General features: G+C 37.7%; 1 protein-coding gene across 3 annotated transcripts in view; it reads left to right on the forward strand.

Annotated features, from left to right (window-relative positions):
• Positions 1 to 18,022, forward strand: part of USP3 (ubiquitin specific peptidase 3) — a 100,433-nt gene that overhangs the window by 52,138 nt on the left and 30,273 nt on the right. For all 3 annotated transcript variants that reach the window (XM_082619641.1, XM_082619640.1, XM_082619642.1), the window contains 4 exons: positions 2,437 to 2,550; positions 11,113 to 11,259; positions 14,899 to 15,005; positions 15,183 to 15,263. In XM_082619641.1, coding sequence (XP_082475767.1) covers positions 2,437 to 2,550; positions 11,113 to 11,259; positions 14,899 to 15,005; positions 15,183 to 15,263 — 449 coding nt within the window. The remainder of the gene's footprint in view (positions 1 to 2,436; positions 2,551 to 11,112; positions 11,260 to 14,898; positions 15,006 to 15,182; positions 15,264 to 18,022) is intronic.

Genomic DNA, 18,022 nt, shown 5'->3' on the forward strand with positions numbered 1-18,022 from the left:
TTGTGTTTAAGTATCTAGCTAGCAATCTTAATAATTGTTAGAATTCTTTCATTTCTATTTACCTAGTAGGCAGGACAAAATACAGCACTCTGCTTGTTGAGTCTGTGGATTTGGGCATTCTAAAATTGGCATCTATGAAGAAAATACAGTTCTAGGTATAGACTGGCATGAATATCATTAGTCTTTGTGAATTGATTTGTCTGATAGCGTTAGGTAAACCTGTCTTGGATAATTAAATTAATTTGTAGTTATCAAATTAATTATGGAGCAGTACAGTCAATTTTTAGTTGATATGGAAGGAGAAAACAATTGACAAGTGATTATTGAGAACCAAACCAATATATATTCAAATTCAGTGCAGCCATGTTCTCTTTGGGGTTCAGAAAGATTTATTCATATTATCATGACCATAAGGGGTATCTTAACATTACTGAAATAGGGCTACGATTTATCATCTGTATGTATTTTAATGTAATGTTTTCCCTGCCTGCCCATCCCTGCTCCCACACACCCCATCCCCACACATTCTGAAAAGCCGTCTTATAATCTGATAGTGTTCTGCCTAGATGTCTGAGGGAGAATAGGATAGGCCGTGTTAGAATAGTGTGTAGTGTGGAGTACGCAGTGCAGCCAGGCATTGGAGCAGGGATGGAAGGATATCACTAGAAGTGGTGTTTTAAGAGTTTACTTTGGTAGCAGCTTATAAGATGAGCTGGAACGTGCCTGCATTCAAGGAGGCTTTTCACTTTATAGTAATTGGTTAGAGGGAACAGGCATGAAATGAAGAGGAAAAAATACACGTGCACAAAAGTTAAGGGAAGAATTAGTAGTACTTGATGCATTAGTGTCATTTAGGGTTTAGTTACAAATTATAGAAATTGCCACTGGCCATTTTAGGCAGAAAAGGAATTTATTGAAAGTCTGTCGGTGAGCTTACCATTACTGGATGGGGGGAGAATCAGGCCCGGAGTCTAGGCATCCATGAGGGTGTCCCATTAGGACCGCTGTCCATGCTGCGCCGAAGTGCCCATTGCCAGCACTGCTGGAGTTGGGTGCTGGGTGGATGCTGCTGTTACTGCCGCCCCTGCACTCCTGACTGTGCTCTTTGCCACCAGAAACAATCTGGCACTGTTCCAGCTTCAAATAGGCATACCCAGGCCATGTACCTGAGTCCCGGCTTCAAGGGGGAGTGGGCGGGGGCTGAGAGAGAGCAAGTACCTGGCCTTTTCGGGTTCCACAGTAGGAGGCAGGCTTTGACTCTTAAGGTGGGGTTCCTCAAACATAGGATGAGGGTTCAGGTACTAGGAAGTAAAAAATATGATTTGTATCTCAGGAACCTACTGGATAACAGGGGTTGACAAAGAAGATAGTGAGATTCTCTGTGATACCAACCAGGTATCCACGAGTATGGTAGCTGTATTGACACGTACAGTCATTGAAGTTGAGGAGGTGTATAAGTTTACCTACATGCATAGAAGACCAAAACTAACGGTGACTGAAACATTCGTGGTTTATCTTCTCATGTAAAAGTTGGAGGTTATCCATCTAGGTTTGTTTCACACGATCACTGGGCTCCTCTGGCTTTCTGTCCCACCAGCCCTGGGTGAGACTCTTATCCACATCATGCACAGTGGTGCTGGCGCACCACCTTTTCGTCCTCATTCTAGCTGGAAGGCAGAAGGAAGGGGTGAATAAGAAGGACCACTCTTTCTCTTTAAGGGAATTTGTCAGAAGTTGGGCACACTCAAATTTTTTTTTATTCCAGGAGCTCATGTGCCAAGAAAAAAATGGAAGTTGTATTCCTGTGAGAGAAAGGGCAATTGGAGACTGAGGGGCAGCAGGGAGAGTAGGGAGAGCAGGTTTAGGACACACTGAGTCCAGTAGAAAACTCCTGTTGGAACCTGGAGACAGCTGAATAAAAGTGGTCATGAGAAAAATCTGGAGTTTAGATTTGGATTTGAGAGTCATTGGTATAGAGGTGAGTGTTGAAGCTTTGTGGCCAGATGAACTCTGCGGCAGAGAGGAGCAAACAGTCACGCAGCAAGGTCTGGGAAGTGCGCTCCTAGAGGGGCAGGAAGGAGAAAGGCAAGAGATGGAGAAAGAGATTCTATTACTTGTTCTACGGGTTTTTTTGAAACATTACATTCTTAGGTAATTTGATTTGTAACTTATCCATTGCTTTATTTTACAAGTATGGCAGTACTTTGGCATACTCAGAGTTCACCATATAGTTAAAAAACTAGTTTTGTCTGTAATTACTGCTATTTGTATGGGTTTTGAGATGCTGTACTTAGCTGTCAGGTTTAGTTCAGAAGAGACCAAACTCTTCTTATGTTTTCATTTTTTATTTGTGGAGTTAGACAGTTTGGCATTGTGTATTGAAATAGCAGCCTCTTACTAATGCTGAGGGTCTCATCATCCCCTGCTCTTTTCTAGGTCTTTGGTGGAAGAGTTTAGAAAGACACTCTGTGCATTATGGCAAGGTAGCCAGACTGCATTTAGCCCAGAGTCCTTATTTTATGTTATTTGGAAGATAATGCCGAATTTTAGGTAAGTATTATTTAATGAAGGATATTTAAAACATTAATTTTAGTCTTTACAGTGTTCCTGAAACAATTTCCAACAGAGTGGTGGTATTCTCAATAATGAAACCAGTGTTTTGTTTTTTAAGGAGAGGAGCAGAAGTTGGATATATCCTACCAGGCAAATGTGTTTAAGTAATAGATAGACCTTAGAAAACTCTTTAACAAAAGGCAGGGCATTTTGTTGTTATAAAAACAAAGCCCTTATAAATAACTTACGTGCTCTAGGAAAACATACTGGACAAAATTTCCTTGATTTTTTTCAAAATCTTATACAGAGTAATTATCATCATACACTGTCCTGTTATTTCAGCTAAAAAAAAAATCCAAGTGTAATCAGTAGAAAACCATGGTATCTGTATTCACTGTTCTGGTCTGAGTTCTGAAGACCTTACAAGACTATAGTTAAGTCCATTGGGATTCATTCGCTTTCCAGAAGGTAACACAATTAACACATCATCTCCTAATGTGCTTATAGAGTCACAGCGTTTCCAGTGTTTTTTTTTTTTTTTTTTTTTTTTTTAGTTTCTGCTTTATAACAAAGTGGATCAGTCATACATATACATCTGTTCCCACATCCCTTCCCTCATGCATCTCCCTCCCTCCCACCCTCCCCATCCCACCCCTCCAGTGTTCTTTATCTGGTCTCGCTTGAGTGGGGAAACAGCCCTGCTGTCAGAGAAATCTACCTCGTCTCCTAAGCTAGTCCTCCCCGTAGGTAGCAACAGACCTGAAGCACTACGGTGCTTGACAGCAGCCTTCGCCACCTTCTGCTGACTTTTATCTTTCTGAAGCACGTCATGGTTCCTACTAGTCATGATTCTGGCACCTTATGTACAGCCCTCTCCTCCTTTTTTAAAACCAGCACGCTCTAGTAAAACTCAGCAGTGTATCTTGCTTTACTCTCTCAGAGTGGTTTAGATATATTGGTAGTATGGAGAAATGTCTAAAGGGTAACAGCTTCCAAGGACTATAATTTGTTGCCTTGCCAAAGAGTGGAGCCTTGAGGATCAGACATAATTGACTATTGTTAACCCTGGTCTTTGTTTTGAAGGAAATCTTTTATACTTCATGTTATTTAAATCTCTCCTGAGGAGAGAATAATTTTGTAAGAATTTTAGAATTTCCTGACTCTAAATAGGAAAGGTAGAAATGATTGTTACTGCTAATCACGTCTGGACTTGATATAAAATTTCTAATTATCACCTACTTAGACTCTTGATGGGGATTTAATCTTTGTGTTTGGTTATTATATAAAAATTGCTTCCATTTGTTGAATGTCTATTATGTGTCGAGCACTTTAGGTAATTTATATCTGATCTTCATTAAGAAACACAACAAAATTCCCATCAGGGTAAGAAGTGTTAGCCCCATCTGAAAGAAGACGGAACTGAGACAGAGGAGAGTAGTTTGTTCAGTTTTATACATCTAGTAGGTGTTGGGACCAGAATTAGAACCCAGGTTTCGTGGTGTTGGTCAGCGATAGATGTGTTAACAGTATTTGTCTGCATGCCCCAGTGAGGCCCACCAACCACCTTTATACTCTTCTACTTGGTTCCCATGGTGACTCAGTTCCCTCTTCATTTAATAGAATTCTACTTTTCATCTAAATCTGCCCGTATCTCTGCTCTTTCTAGTTTCTTTAGCCCATCTGTGAGCATGATTTAGTTTTTAGCTGCTTAATTTTACTCATTCTATTATTCCTACCAATGAAGGGAAAGAACTTTTGCAATAGGTAACCAGGTTGAGAAATTCGGATGGCATTTCCGGAGTGATTCCTATTACATATGAACTCTTAGATTTTGTTAATGACTGATCAGGATAGGATGTCTGTGTGTTCTTAGCAGGGCTTTCTCTTCGTTCTGTAGTAATTCAGATTGTTCCTCACTTTCATGTAATCAGAGAATAATTTTCTCTTGGTTAGCTATAGATCTTGAGATTATATCATGGATAAAGTTTTAGTACAGGGTCACTGCACAACGCCCAGGTGTGAGGTAGGGTTTTCCTCTCATAATTGTTACTCCTATTATGTGTACAGGGTAAAAGTTCTTATAACGTGCCGAAGTGGAAATGCAATGGGTCTTGAATTATGTTTGTATTTATAATCCCAAAGTAAAATTTTTTAAAGTTTAGAAAGCCCATTTTCCTTGATTAACATATGACAGTATCTAGGGAGTGTGATACCTTGGAATAAAATAAGAGGAGCCTGGGGAGTTCCCTGGTGCCCTAGTGATTAGGATCCCGGGCTTTCACTGCTGTGGCCTGGGGTCAATCACTGGTCGGGGAACTGAGATCCCGTAAGCTGCGCGGCATGGCCAAAGGGGAAAAAAAGTGAGGAGCCTGAAATACAATCATGCATGTAGAAGTAGGAACAACTTTCATTTGTTAAATAAATGCAGAAAAAAAAGTACCCTAAATGTAATCAACAGCTTTAGACATAGAAATCATCAGAGCTATTCTTTCTCTTTTCCCACCCAAACCAAAAGCCAGTCACTCAGCAGGGAAACCGTTCCTGAGTTTGAACTTCTCAGCATACATATATCTACTTACCACACTTCTTATGGCTTCCTAGTATGCCCAGCTTTTCCTGTCCTTTCTTTTTTCATAAAAATACCTTAAAGTGTATTTTTTAAAATAGACAAAAATACACATGGTTCAAAATTTCAAAAGGTAAAGAAAGGTTATACAATGAAAATTTTTTTCTTTTACTCTATTCCCCAGCCTTTCATTTTGCTTTCCAGGAGCAACCATAGTTAACAGATTTTTGTGTATCCTTTCAGTGATATTCTGTGTGTATATACATACAAGCATGTGCATAATTTTTAACATAAATGGTAACATATCTTGTTTTTCTACTTTGAGATGATTCATGTTAGTATATAAATAGCTTTCTCAGTCATTTTAGGTTGCATCATGATTTGTTTAATAGTCCCCTACCAATGATTACATAGGTTACATTTCTTCTTCTTTGCTGTTCCAAATAGTGCTGAAGTGGGCAATCTCATACATATAATGCAGGTATTTAAAAGAGGAATTGCTGGGTCAAAAGACAATTAGCTTTTGTAATTTTGATAGTCTTTTCTGCTAGCCTTTGTTACTCCTTGCTTTCCTTAACATGATTTTATCTTGTTGCCTCCATATATTTGTCTGTCATCTGCTTCCTGTCTATGGTATTTGCCTGTGGTCACATCTCTTTCTTTAGAATCCAGCTTAATGCTAACACTCTCCAGGAAAGTGTCTTGATAATTCATATCAGGTCGTAGTATTTATTCCCTTGATTCGTCGTGTCACTTACGTGCGATTTCTACTTTCATGTAAAACTTAATTTAATATATCTTCATTGACTTCCCAAAACAGCTTTCTGTAGTTTTCTTAAATGTTTAAAAATGATGGAGAAATGACTGAAAAATCTTCCTTGAATTTGCTAGGTCTTCTGCTTCGCTTTGTAGAAAATATAAAAGATCTTTGTAGATAATAAAATATCACTTGAAAAGACCTATTTAATTTAATAATAATCTTTTTTGGGTATCTGTAAATAGAGGACTTTAAAAAAACACCAAGCTGTTTATATTTTATATTTAAACAATATAGGCATACCTCAGTAATGTTTGGGTTTGGTTCCAGACCACTGCAGTAAATTAGCAGATAGAGAAATAAAGCTGTTCCAAATAGTGCTCAACTTTTTTCAGAGTCATCCATGAGGTTTGGAATCTGCTTCGTCCAAACTCCTGTTAATGTTGATATTTTGACCTCTTCCCGTGAATCACGAATGATGTTCTTAATGGCATCTAGAATGGGGAATCCTTTCTGAAGGTTTTCAGTTTGCTTTGCTCAGATCCATCAGAGGAATCACTATCTGTGGCAGCTACAGCCTTACAAAATGTATTTCTTAAAGAGTAAGACTTGAAAGTCAAAATGACGTCATCCTTGATCCATGGGCTGCAGAATGGATGTTGTGTTAGCAGGCATGAAAACAACATTCATCTCATTGTATGTCTCCATCAGAGCTCTTGGGTGACCAGGTGTGTTGTCCATGAGCAGTAATAAATCTTTTCTGGGCAGTGGCTCTCAACAGTGGGCTTAAAATATTCAGTAAACCATGTTGTAAACAGATATGCTGCCATCCAGGCTTTGTTGTTCCATTTATAGAACACAGGCAGAGTAGATTTAGCATTATTCTTAAGGGTCCTAGGATTTTCAGAATGATAAATGAGCATGCTTCAATTTAAAGTCACCAGCTGCATTAGCCCCTAACAAGAGAGGCATCCTGTCCTGTGAAGCCAGGCGTTGACTTCTCCTCTCTAGCTAGGAAAGTCCTAGATGGCATCTTCTTCCAGTATAAGGCTGTTTTATCTACACTGAAAATCTTTTATTTGGTGAAGGAAGCTAATCTGTTATTAGCTTCCTTCATTACTGATCTTAGCAAGATCTGGATATCTTGCTGCTGGTTCTACATCAGCACTTGCTGCTTTGCCTTGCACTTTTCTGTTAAGGAGACGGCTTCTTTCCTTAAGCCTCACTAACCAACCTCTGCTAGCTTCACACTTCTCTTCTGCAGCTTCCTCACTTCTCTCAGCCTTCATGGAATTGAGGACAGTTAGTGCCTTGCTTTAAATTAAGCTTGGGCTGAAGGGAATGTTGTGGCTGGTTTGATCTTCTATCCAGACTGATAAAACTTTCTTCATATCAGCAATAGGGTTTCATTTTTTTTAATCAGTCGTGTCTTCACTGGGGCAGCACTTTTACTTTCCTTCAAGAACTTTTCCTTTGCTTTCACAACTTGGCTGTTTGGTGCAAGAGGCCTAACTTTTGGCCTGTCTCGGCATTTGACATGCCTTCCTCACTAAACTTATTCCTTTTAGGTTTCTGTTTTTTTAAAAATATTTATTTATTTAGGCTGCATCGGGTCTTAGCTGCGGCACATGGGAGCTTCATTGTGGCCTGCAGGCTTCTCTCTAGTTGTGGTGGGTGGGCTCAGTAGTTGCAGCACGCGGGCTCTCTAGTTGTGGCACACGGGCTCTAGAGCGCACAGGCTTAGTTGCCCCATGGCATGTGGGACCAAACCCATGTCCCCTGCATTGGAAGGCAGATTCTTAACCACTGGACCACCAGGGAAGTCCCAGCTTAATCCTTTCAGCTTTTAATTTAAAGTGAGAGACATGCGACTCTTCTTGTCACTTAAACACTGAGAGGCCATTGAGGGTTATTAATTGGACAAATTTCAATATTGTTGTGTCTCAGGGAATAGAGAGGCCCGAGAGAGGGAGAGAGGCAGGAACAGCCTGTCGGTGGAGCAGTCAGAACACACACAACATTTATTATGTCTGCTGCCTTATATGGTTTGTGGCACCCTAAAACTATTACAGTAGTAACATCAAAGATCACTGGTCATAGATCACATTAACAAATAATAACAATAATGGAAAAGTTTAAAGTATTGCGAGAATTACCAAAATGTGATACAGAGACACAAAGTGAACAAATGTTGGAAAAGGGCACCAACAGACTTACTTTGATGCAGGGTTGCCACAGACTTGAAATTTGTAAAAACGGCAGTATCTGCAAAACGCAACAAAGCAAAGTGCAATAAAACCAGGTATGCTGTATTAGTTCTAAGAATTTAGCTATTGTATTTTTGTGCATGTGTTTGTAAACAAAACATCATTTTTGTCATTTTCATTTTCTGGTATTTTTGTCTTGAAGAAACTCGGCCTTGATTGGTGCCTCACACTGGATAGGAATAGCTAAATTTAACTGATTTTGGTTTTGCAGATAATTTGGACAAAACAATAACTTATTTTAAATATGAACAGAATCTAAAATTCTAATGTGTCCTAGGTACTTTAGAAGAAGTTTGTTCTAGTATGATAAAATTTGATTCTGTAGAGGCATATCCTTTTCCGTATTGGTCTTTGCTATTTTACACATAATGTACGGGTCTTGCCAAAACACAGAGAATGGTCAGTAATGCACAGGCATGTGTCACAGTTGCGCATGTTGGAGCATCACACAAGTGCTTGTGTGTGCCTGTATTATGTGATGTCTGTTTTATTATTTGCAGTGTCTGCCTTTCACTAAGCAGGTGCAGAGTAATGTTTTCCTTGATCATTCTTTATTGGAACATTTCTTTGTTCTTAAGATCTGAATAAATATGGCTTACCTCCTTGTATCAAAACTTGTTGTGAAGAGACAGTTGCTCTGTGTTCCTATACACTGTGCCTCAGCAGTGTCTGTCCTTCTCTGCCCCCTCATTCAAAAGGGATGCCTCATGAGCTTCTAGGCTTTTTGTATTTGCAGTGTGCTCTCCAAGGATGATTTCTCACAGCATCTTTATGACGCAGATTTTCTGTAGACATTAGGAGAAAGAGGTAATGCTTATCGAAGGTCACAAACAAGTGAAGATAGGAACAGTGTTAAAATTGGAGCCACCATGCCTTCCCTCTGTCTTATTTTCTCTCTCAATTCTGATCTGTCACAGAGATACCAGTTGGTTCTTCATAAATTCATTTCCTCACTAATTCACAAACACCTGTTTGGGTGACATCACTGAAATAATTTGTATATAGAACACGAACACTGCACCCAAATGTGAGGGGTGTTTCCTTTAACAAGATTACCAAAAAGAAGAAACCTAAGTTGACTGCAGAGGAGACTCTGAAGCCCAGACTGTATAATTGAGAAATAATTGAAAAGATAACTTAAGTCTGTTGAATTTAATGTACTAAATAATAATTATTAAGATTTTCAGATAAATCAATGAAAGGTTTTATTTAAATGTTTAGAAATGGAATTGTAAATGTCTCTTTAGTCAGAATCAAAAAAATGTCCCAGTCCTAGAAGAAACATAGACTTTTTGTTATCTGGTAAAGATCACAAATTGAAACAGATCCCCATAACTTATCTTTATAAAACAATGAGTGTTCCATGATCTCACGTAGGTCAACAAATGTGTTTCTAATGGTAAAGGGAACATTAGAAAATAATGTATTTTGATATAAGGAAAGAGAATCAAGAGAATCATGGTATGGTTGGAAATATTCATTAATGTACATTAGGCAGATTGTTTTTAAAAGGGACGGATGTGTTTGATGAAAACGCAAATTGACATAACTACAAGGTACTGGTTTTCATGATCCATTTTAGAAAATAATGATTAGATATTAGGTTATTTTGGTGAGAGAATAAAACATTTTTATATGTGATAGAATTTCAAATATGACCTGAAATACTGATCTTACCTTTGAGTCACGAAAAAAATGTATGTTATGTTGAAAAAGTTTAAAGCACCTCCTTAGATATATAAAGGAACTACCAACTTTGAATACTTTTGACTGTGAATTTTAACATTTTTATTCTTAAGAGTCTTAGAAGAAATACTTGAACATATATATTAATATTTAGTTGCTAAATAGTATAGAAAAAGTTACAGTGAAATGCTAAAGTGACTTTCAATTTAAGTTCCATTGATTAGGCAGATCATTTCCATAATTTATTTCCAGGAGAAGTTTTAGGAAAAGCGGGGGGACTCTGGTTAAAAGAAATTTTGTTTATGGAACCACTGCCTGGAAGAGTGGTAGAAGTTTTGACTCAAGACCAGGCCAGAAAACTTGCCACTTAGAGCAAAGATTAAAGAGAACCTTCCATGCCTGTAAAAATGTAGGCAGTAGTCTTTCCTATCCATAATTTTATGAATGTACTTTAGGTATCATTGCTGGATTTATCTACATAAACCTCTGTTACCTTCCAACTGTAGCAGCTTAATTTTCTGTCAGATTTCATTACTGTTCACTTGTCATTGATCTGTATTAGTAGAAGAATTCCATAGAATTTCCTGACTGAATATAGTGTAAGAAGTAACCTCAGAATATGTTGCTGTATATATTAAAGTTTTAGGCTAGAGCATAATTATGAGTCAATGCGTTTTCAAGTTTTTATTTATTTAAAAAATGTCTTGAATCAGAGATTAGGATGCAAGTATAGAATGCTATACATCTTTAACTCTTTAGATAAAGTTTTTCTTCCTTTCAGCCAGTGTTTAAAAATTAGTATCTTTCAGTCTAAAGATTTAAATTCCTTATTTCTTATAATGGTGGTTTAGACCTAGTTTTCTGGTGCAGGTTAAGATGTGAAATTTTAACATTTGAGCATCTTCTAGAGAGGCCATGTGGGAAATGGGAAGATTCACAGTCCATCCAGGAGACATGTTACTCTCCTTGTTGCAGTTGCATGACTTCAGGCAGGTCACACAACCCCTTTTTTGCCCCTCAGTTTTCCTCTTAAGTGAGGTCAGTTGCGAACACTAGAAGTCCAGTTAGCTCTACTATTCTGTGTTTTCAAACTGGTTTTTCAGTAGTGGAATTCTGTCTTGAAGGTGCTTTTACGTGTAAAACAAGGAGGAAGTGAGGAGGAAGGATCAGGGCGCCTCCCTGTGCTCTGAGCGCAGGGCTGTGGCCCTTCTCAACACTCTGCCCTCCTGCATGTTGGGCTGGGCAGGCGGTGCCCCACAGTGACTGTTTCTGTTTGCTTCAAGGGGCTATCAGCAGCAGGACGCTCATGAGTTCATGCGCTACCTGTTAGACCACCTGCACTTGGAACTCCAGGGCGGTTTCAACGGTATTTCCCGCTCATCAGTTCTGCAAGAGAATTCTACTCTGTCTGCAAGTAACAAATGTTGCATGTAAGATTTAGTTTCCTTTTGTTTTCTGGGAAGACCTCAGATTTCTACTGGTGTTCTTGTTTATTAGATTTATAATGGAAGGTGGAAAGTTTTCTGGACCTTTGCTGAAACTTTTGTGCACTTGAACTTTGTGACCAAGTGGACTAGCACATGCCTCCTGCTTCCAGATTGAAGGCATCTTGTACTTGCATCTAGGTGTAGTTCTAATTGTTATTTGCTATAGATTATTTTTAAACTTGAAAAAATAGAAAATATTTTGTACAATTTAACACTTAGAAATTTTCCTCCAAATGTATTGAATAATGTATGGGAGACAATATTCATATACTAAAATAATTACATTTGTTCACTAATAACAGGCTTAAAATATTTTGAATGTGAATTTTTCTAAAGCCTCATTTGGACTTAAATTTTCCAAAAATATGTCTGTTCTTTGATCAAATTGAGGCATTTGTAACTTTTCAGAATTTTTTTTGCCTCTCAGTATGAACAAAACAAACCTTTTGGGTTGCTTTCCCAGGTACTAATACCCCAAAATGTACACTGAGATCAGAATGTTTATTTTGCTGAGGGAGAGATAACTGACTTTTACTTCAGCTTGGATCTTGGTTAGTTGTCTCCTTTTGTCCAAATTTTGGGAAAAGTTTCATATTGACCTATGCAGGAAAGGGATTTATAAGACGAACTCCCCAAAGAAAGAAGAAAAGAGTAAGTTATATATAGGGTTTGCTGTAGTATGTTGCCTGACAGTCCGTAAATCGGATTTTGTGTAAGATAAGGTCTTTTTAATGACAGCGGAGTCTCACAGCTAATCTGACTGTATCAGAGATGGGCAATCAATATGAATTGCCATACTTTTTTAAATGTTTGAACCTAGGTCCTAGGAGCTATGGTTCAAATTAGAATCCAGTACAGAAAGGGAAGGACCTGTGATTTGGTAGAAATGATCTTGCTGCTAGCACCAAATCAAACATAGTATTAAATGAAAAATTCTGTTTTGTATTTTAGGATGATATATTCATACATAAAGGATATTGAGCTGGGCTCTATGAAGGATAGTCTGTGTGAAGGGAGAGGATATATGTCTTTGTTATTTTATTTGATGCCCAGGGCACCCTTAGGGAATCACATTGTGTGATACAAGATGTTCTTTTAGTAATTAATGAGTTTTCAGTATTAATCCATACCCCTTCATGATATTTTAAATAATAGCAATTTTAAGTTCCATTAGTTAGGAACATAAAAAAATTATCATCAAGTATTCAAAACTCAGGCTCCTTTATATTTCCTTAAATTCACTGGAGGATGCATTTCAGGATCTAAGGAGCATATTTGCTAAAACTACAAAAAAAAAGTCTCCTGTACTTGTATTTATTTGTATAAACACACTGAACCCTACTGAAGGTGGGGGTGAGGATGGTAGAAATAAATGGTGGATGTGTTCTTTTTAACACATAGAAAATCATGAGTGCCAATATAAAGGAACTTTGCAGCATAATAGCCTGTCCAAGTAGCCAATGTTTAAACTCTCTCGTGTAGTTAAGATAAATGGAACAGTGATTTTGAAATAATTCGTGAATCTTGTTTTAAGTCATTGTATAATGACTAAGCTTAATGCCATACACATCAGATAGCCAGGAATTCATTAGTATCTTTTCCTCAGAGGAAGGAATTATAAAGGAAGAAGTACATTGAGTTTAAATGTACTGCTTTTTAATAAAGCATTTTCCATTTTAATTAAAGGCAGCAGTGTGTGAGAACATCAGTATGAAAGGGTCAGTCATAGTCCCTTAATTTTTCAGTAGATTTTTTTTGAGGGGGGGTATATCCTTTGTTTGTGATAACAGATGTTAAGTCTAAAACCTGAAATGGCCATTTATATCCTACAGTTCCCATTGTATCTTCCCTTTGTAACTTACTAAAGCCATGTGTATCCTATGAACAGCTTAAAAAAAACAAAAAAGCTACAGTATGTTTCTTTTGCCAGTAAGGAAGGAAGCCCTTTCATAGAAAAGGAAGCAAACTTTTAAAATAATAGAATTGCTCAGGTAGGTTTTGTCTGTCTCATCATTGCAGTAGGTCTAATTTGGAGCAAGTACGGTTCAGTGTATTAGGAGTACTATTGACTGCAAGTGACAGAAACCACCTCAAATTGCTATTAGTGAAAAAGAGCAATATACTGGCTCAAGTAACTGCATAAGTGCACAAAAGTTAATATCTGTGTTCACTGTAGTACTAGTAATGAAAGTACACAAATGAACCTCAGTATCCATTAATATTTTTATTTTAATTCTGATTCATCTTTATTCTGTTGACAATTTTATGTGGGTTCCTGTTGTTGCAGTGAAACCCAAAGCCATTTTGGTTTTTAAAATAATATTTTTTAATTGAAGTATAGTTGATTTACCCATTAATATTATATTAGTTAAATTAAGAGAAGGAGCGTAGTGTCCAGAGCAGGTGCTCAGGTCAGGCCAGCTGTGTGAACTTGGGCCAAGTTATTTAACCTCTGAACCTCAGCTTCCTGGTCTGCAAAATGGGGATGATCTTATCTACCTCAGCGTTGTTGTGAGGATTAATTGATTTACATGGAAAGTACTTAGAATGGAGCCTGGCATGTAAGTGCTAAATAATGTAAGTGCTTGCTAATCATGCTGTTCGTGTGCAATGTTCTTGTGCATGCTGTTCATGTCCATACCGTGGCAGGCTGTGCACCTGTCAAAGAGTGAGTTACATGTCCAAGATACATACTTAGGAAAGAAAAGCCAAAGACAGGTATGATCCTGATTATTGTTATAAAAGATGCTTACAACACTCTAAGGGCTTTCTTTTTGGTAAGCACTTGTCTAAAAGCACTGTCCGTATATTCCCATTTCATCGTCACCAGGCCTCTAAGGTAGATAGATGTTACGCCTGTTTCACATTTGATGAAGCTGAGGCACAGAGAGGTTAAGTAACATTAGGACAGTTGGTTTTTTATTGTTCTTAAAGTGTTGTACATATTTTTTGATCTCCACAAGGGAATTATTATATTGTTTTAAGTGAGCTTTTTAAAAGGCTTGTGGTAGTAACATCCAGCACTTCAAATGTGAAGTCATATCTCCACCAGTGATTACTAAGTATGTATTAAATTTGTTTACCTCATTTTCCCCAAATATGACCATCTAAAAAAATCTGAAACTATCTTTGATCAAGGTTGTTGTTTAAAGTAAAGTAATTGAGAGTGCTCCCCATAATATGAGAAGTCTTGCAAAGGGTCCAATCTAAGGCAGTTCCCTCTTTTCTGAGGGGTATAATTGGGAGAAAGGGGTCCTGTTGCCCTGAGTACAGGCATGTACATGATCTGTTAGTAATGGCAAATGTTCAGTGTTTGTTTGTTAGTAACTTTTGTACAAAGTAGTGGGATTGGGAAAGGAGCTGGGGGAAGGACAGTGGCTTAAACCTTTTATTTGGTATACGTCTATATATAGCTTCGAAATTTTTGTGTTATTTTATAATTTAAATTAATAAATTATATATATATATATATATATATATATATATATATATATACCCCCCAAACAGAGCCACCTATAGGACCTTTTACACACATGTGTTTTAGTTTTTTACTGAGATGTTTTCCTGTGTGATTTTCTTTAGAAATGGAGCATCTACAGTTGTCACGGCTATATTCGGAGGCATTCTCCAAAATGAGGTTAACTGCCTCATATGTGGGACAGAATCTAGAAAGTTTGATCCATTCCTAGGTAAGACATATTTGGCATATGGAGATATGATATTGTATTAAAATAATAACTGTAATATTTCCTTTGAAAACTAAGACAGTAAAGAGATAAATCCTTAAAAATACATCAATTTTTGAAATTATTTTTTGAGTGTGGTTATATGCCTTTAACAGTTCTGTTTTCCTATTTCCTTTTAAGACCTTTCATTAGATATTCCAAGTCAGTTCAGAAATAAGCGCTCTAAGAATCAAGAAAATGGACCAGTTTGTTCATTACGAGGTAAAGATACTTTGATGTTCTAGAATTTTTCCCCCTTGAAATAGCAAATAATTGTTTTAATGAATTTGTGTTATAACTTAACAAAAGTCAAACCTGAATGTCTCTTCTTGTACAAAAAAAATGTTTAGCAAGAATACCTGCCAGAGATACTGACCTGCCAGGTGAAACATAAACTATTTCTCACCTTTCTCCTCTTTTTAAAACTAGTTTAAAATTGAAAGTTTGTAACAAAACTTTTTCTGATCTAATGAAATAGAATTTATTCTATGGATATTCCACTAGTAACCAGAGGAAGAAAGAAGCTCAGAAAAGTTTTACAAATTATGGTGTCATTCACTCTTTCATATGACTAATAATCTGAGAGCTCTCTTGATGACATAACTGTTGGCTAAGCCTGAGGCCTTGCTTTTAATTGCAAGATTAAAATTCACATTTACTTTGAGAGATTTCTGAACAGATTTTTTCCTTGATGTATTAACTACTTTAGTCAAGGCAGAAGACCTGTCCTTGACCAACCACTGAAATGACTCATCGTTCTTTTTAGTCATAGAAAGAAGAAACTAGGATAGAAAAAAGAAAGAGGATCTAGTATGTGTTCTGTCATTAAGTACCTCTACAGTGAAGGCAAATAAAAAGTTTCTACCCTGAATTACATGTTGACTAAAAGTTTTAGGGAGTATTATCATAATGATTAATATACATATAAGGTAAACTTTTCTTACAAAACAGAAGGTTCTGTTGGTCTAAAACTGTACTGTCCAGTGTGCAACCATGAAGTCACATGTGCCTGTTAAAATTTAAATGAATCAAAGTGAACTTTCACATTCCATTGCTCAGTTACACTCACCATACTTATAGAGTGCTCTGTAGCCACGTGTGGCCAGTGGCTACGGTAGTGGTCAGCACAGGTGCAGAACATTTCCACTGTTGCAGAAAGTTCTACTGGACGGTGCTGCTATAGAATCAAATTATCCTGTAAAATGTATATGAAAACACTTTGTAGATGCTTTTAGTTTGTTCTCCACCTATACAACAGTGTTGATTGTCTCTTTTGAACAGGAGTACCGAAGAAATTTAAGGAAGCCCCATCCATGCCACTTCCCCCTAAAATATGTGGCTATAGTATGTTTCTCTAAAACTGTTTTTGGCCTATTTGAGATTAAGAAAATATCACAGTATCCTTGATAGCAAGTGTCTGTCAGATCATTTTCCCTTTATATTTATGGCATATGAATACAGGCTAACTTAAGCATAAAACAAATATTTGATCATTTAGAGGGGAAATCAGTGAAAGTTAAATTTTTAAAGGAATTTGCCTCACATTATATAATCTAAAGTAGATTGACTTCATCTTAAAATTTCAATAAGAACACTAATATTAATGTAGTAAAAAATACTGTTCCTCAATAAATATCTGGGTATATATTTGAATAATAATTCCTCATGTTTAACAAAACCATTAGTCCAGATGATTTTTGACTGATTAGAAGACCCAGAGACACTCATTTGTTCAGGTTTCTTTCCTCCTTCCTTCAGTGCTGATTCCCCCCCACCCCTCCTGAATTGGTCATACATGGTTCTTATTGCCTCTGTAACATTTCACTTAAACTTAATGCCCTAATACTGAGAGATGTTCCTTTCTTGAGACCATCCAGGAGAGCGTATGACACAGCTTACTTAGGTGGTTGACTGGTACTATAAACAAGAATAGTGGCAAATGGAATTTGCCTCATATCCCAAGTAGTCTTTTTCTTGGCATAGGCTCCTTGAAATCTGATAAAGATTGGTACTAGCATCAGGGGGCCCAGACCATCCTGAGGTGTTGAGGGTTTGGCTAGAAACATGTTTCCTGTATTCTCAGCTGGCTTTCCTTTGAATTCTCAGACTTCATTTTGTTAAAGAGCTTACTGTCAGCTTTAGAATTTCTAAACCATGCAGTAGCTGCGAAATGCAACAAAATGAGATTTTCAGACGATGCTGGTGGTTTTCAAGAAGGCACCTAGTAAAGGACCCAGAGGGCTAGAAAAATTTCCAGATGAAAAGGCAGCATATTTCAGAAACTTTCACAAGGTAACTGAACTGTACAACATCAAAAATATAACCAGCTGCCTCGAGAGACAAGAAGCATGCAGTGGCAATTATCTTTCATGATGAAGCATCAAAGACATTTGCCTGTGAGGGCTCAACTTCTGCTTAAGAATGAGGGAGAGGCTGGAGACAAGATGGTGGAGTAGAAGGACTTGAGCTCACCTCCTCTCACAAAAACACCAAGTCACAACTAACTGCTGAACAACCATCAACAAAAAAGACTTGAACCTACCAAAAAGATATTCTACACCTGAAGACAAAGAAGCAGCCACAAGGAGACAGTAGGAGGGGCACGTCTACAATATAATCCAATCCCATATCTGGCAGGTGGGTGACCTACAAGCTGGAAAGTAATTAGATTGCAGAGATTCCCACAGGAGTGAGAGTTCTGAGCCCAATATCAGGCTTCCCAGCCTTGGGGTCTGGAATCAGGAGAAGGAGTCCCCAGAGCATTTGGATTTGAAGGCCAGGGGGGCTTGAGTGCAGGAGCTCCATAGGACTGGAGGAAACAGAGACTCCACTCTTGGAGGGCGCACACAAGGTTTCACGTGCACTGGGACCCAGGGCAAAGCAGTCATAGGAGCCTGGGTCAGACCTACCTGAGGGTCTTGGAAGGTCTCCTGGGGATGTGGGGGTCGACTGTGGCTCACTGTGGGGACAAGGACACTGGT

Source organism: Mesoplodon mirus (genome assembly GCF_964341445.2).
Source record: "Mesoplodon mirus genome assembly, chromosome: 4".
NCBI lineage: Eukaryota > Metazoa > Chordata > Mammalia > Artiodactyla > Ziphiidae > Mesoplodon > Mesoplodon mirus.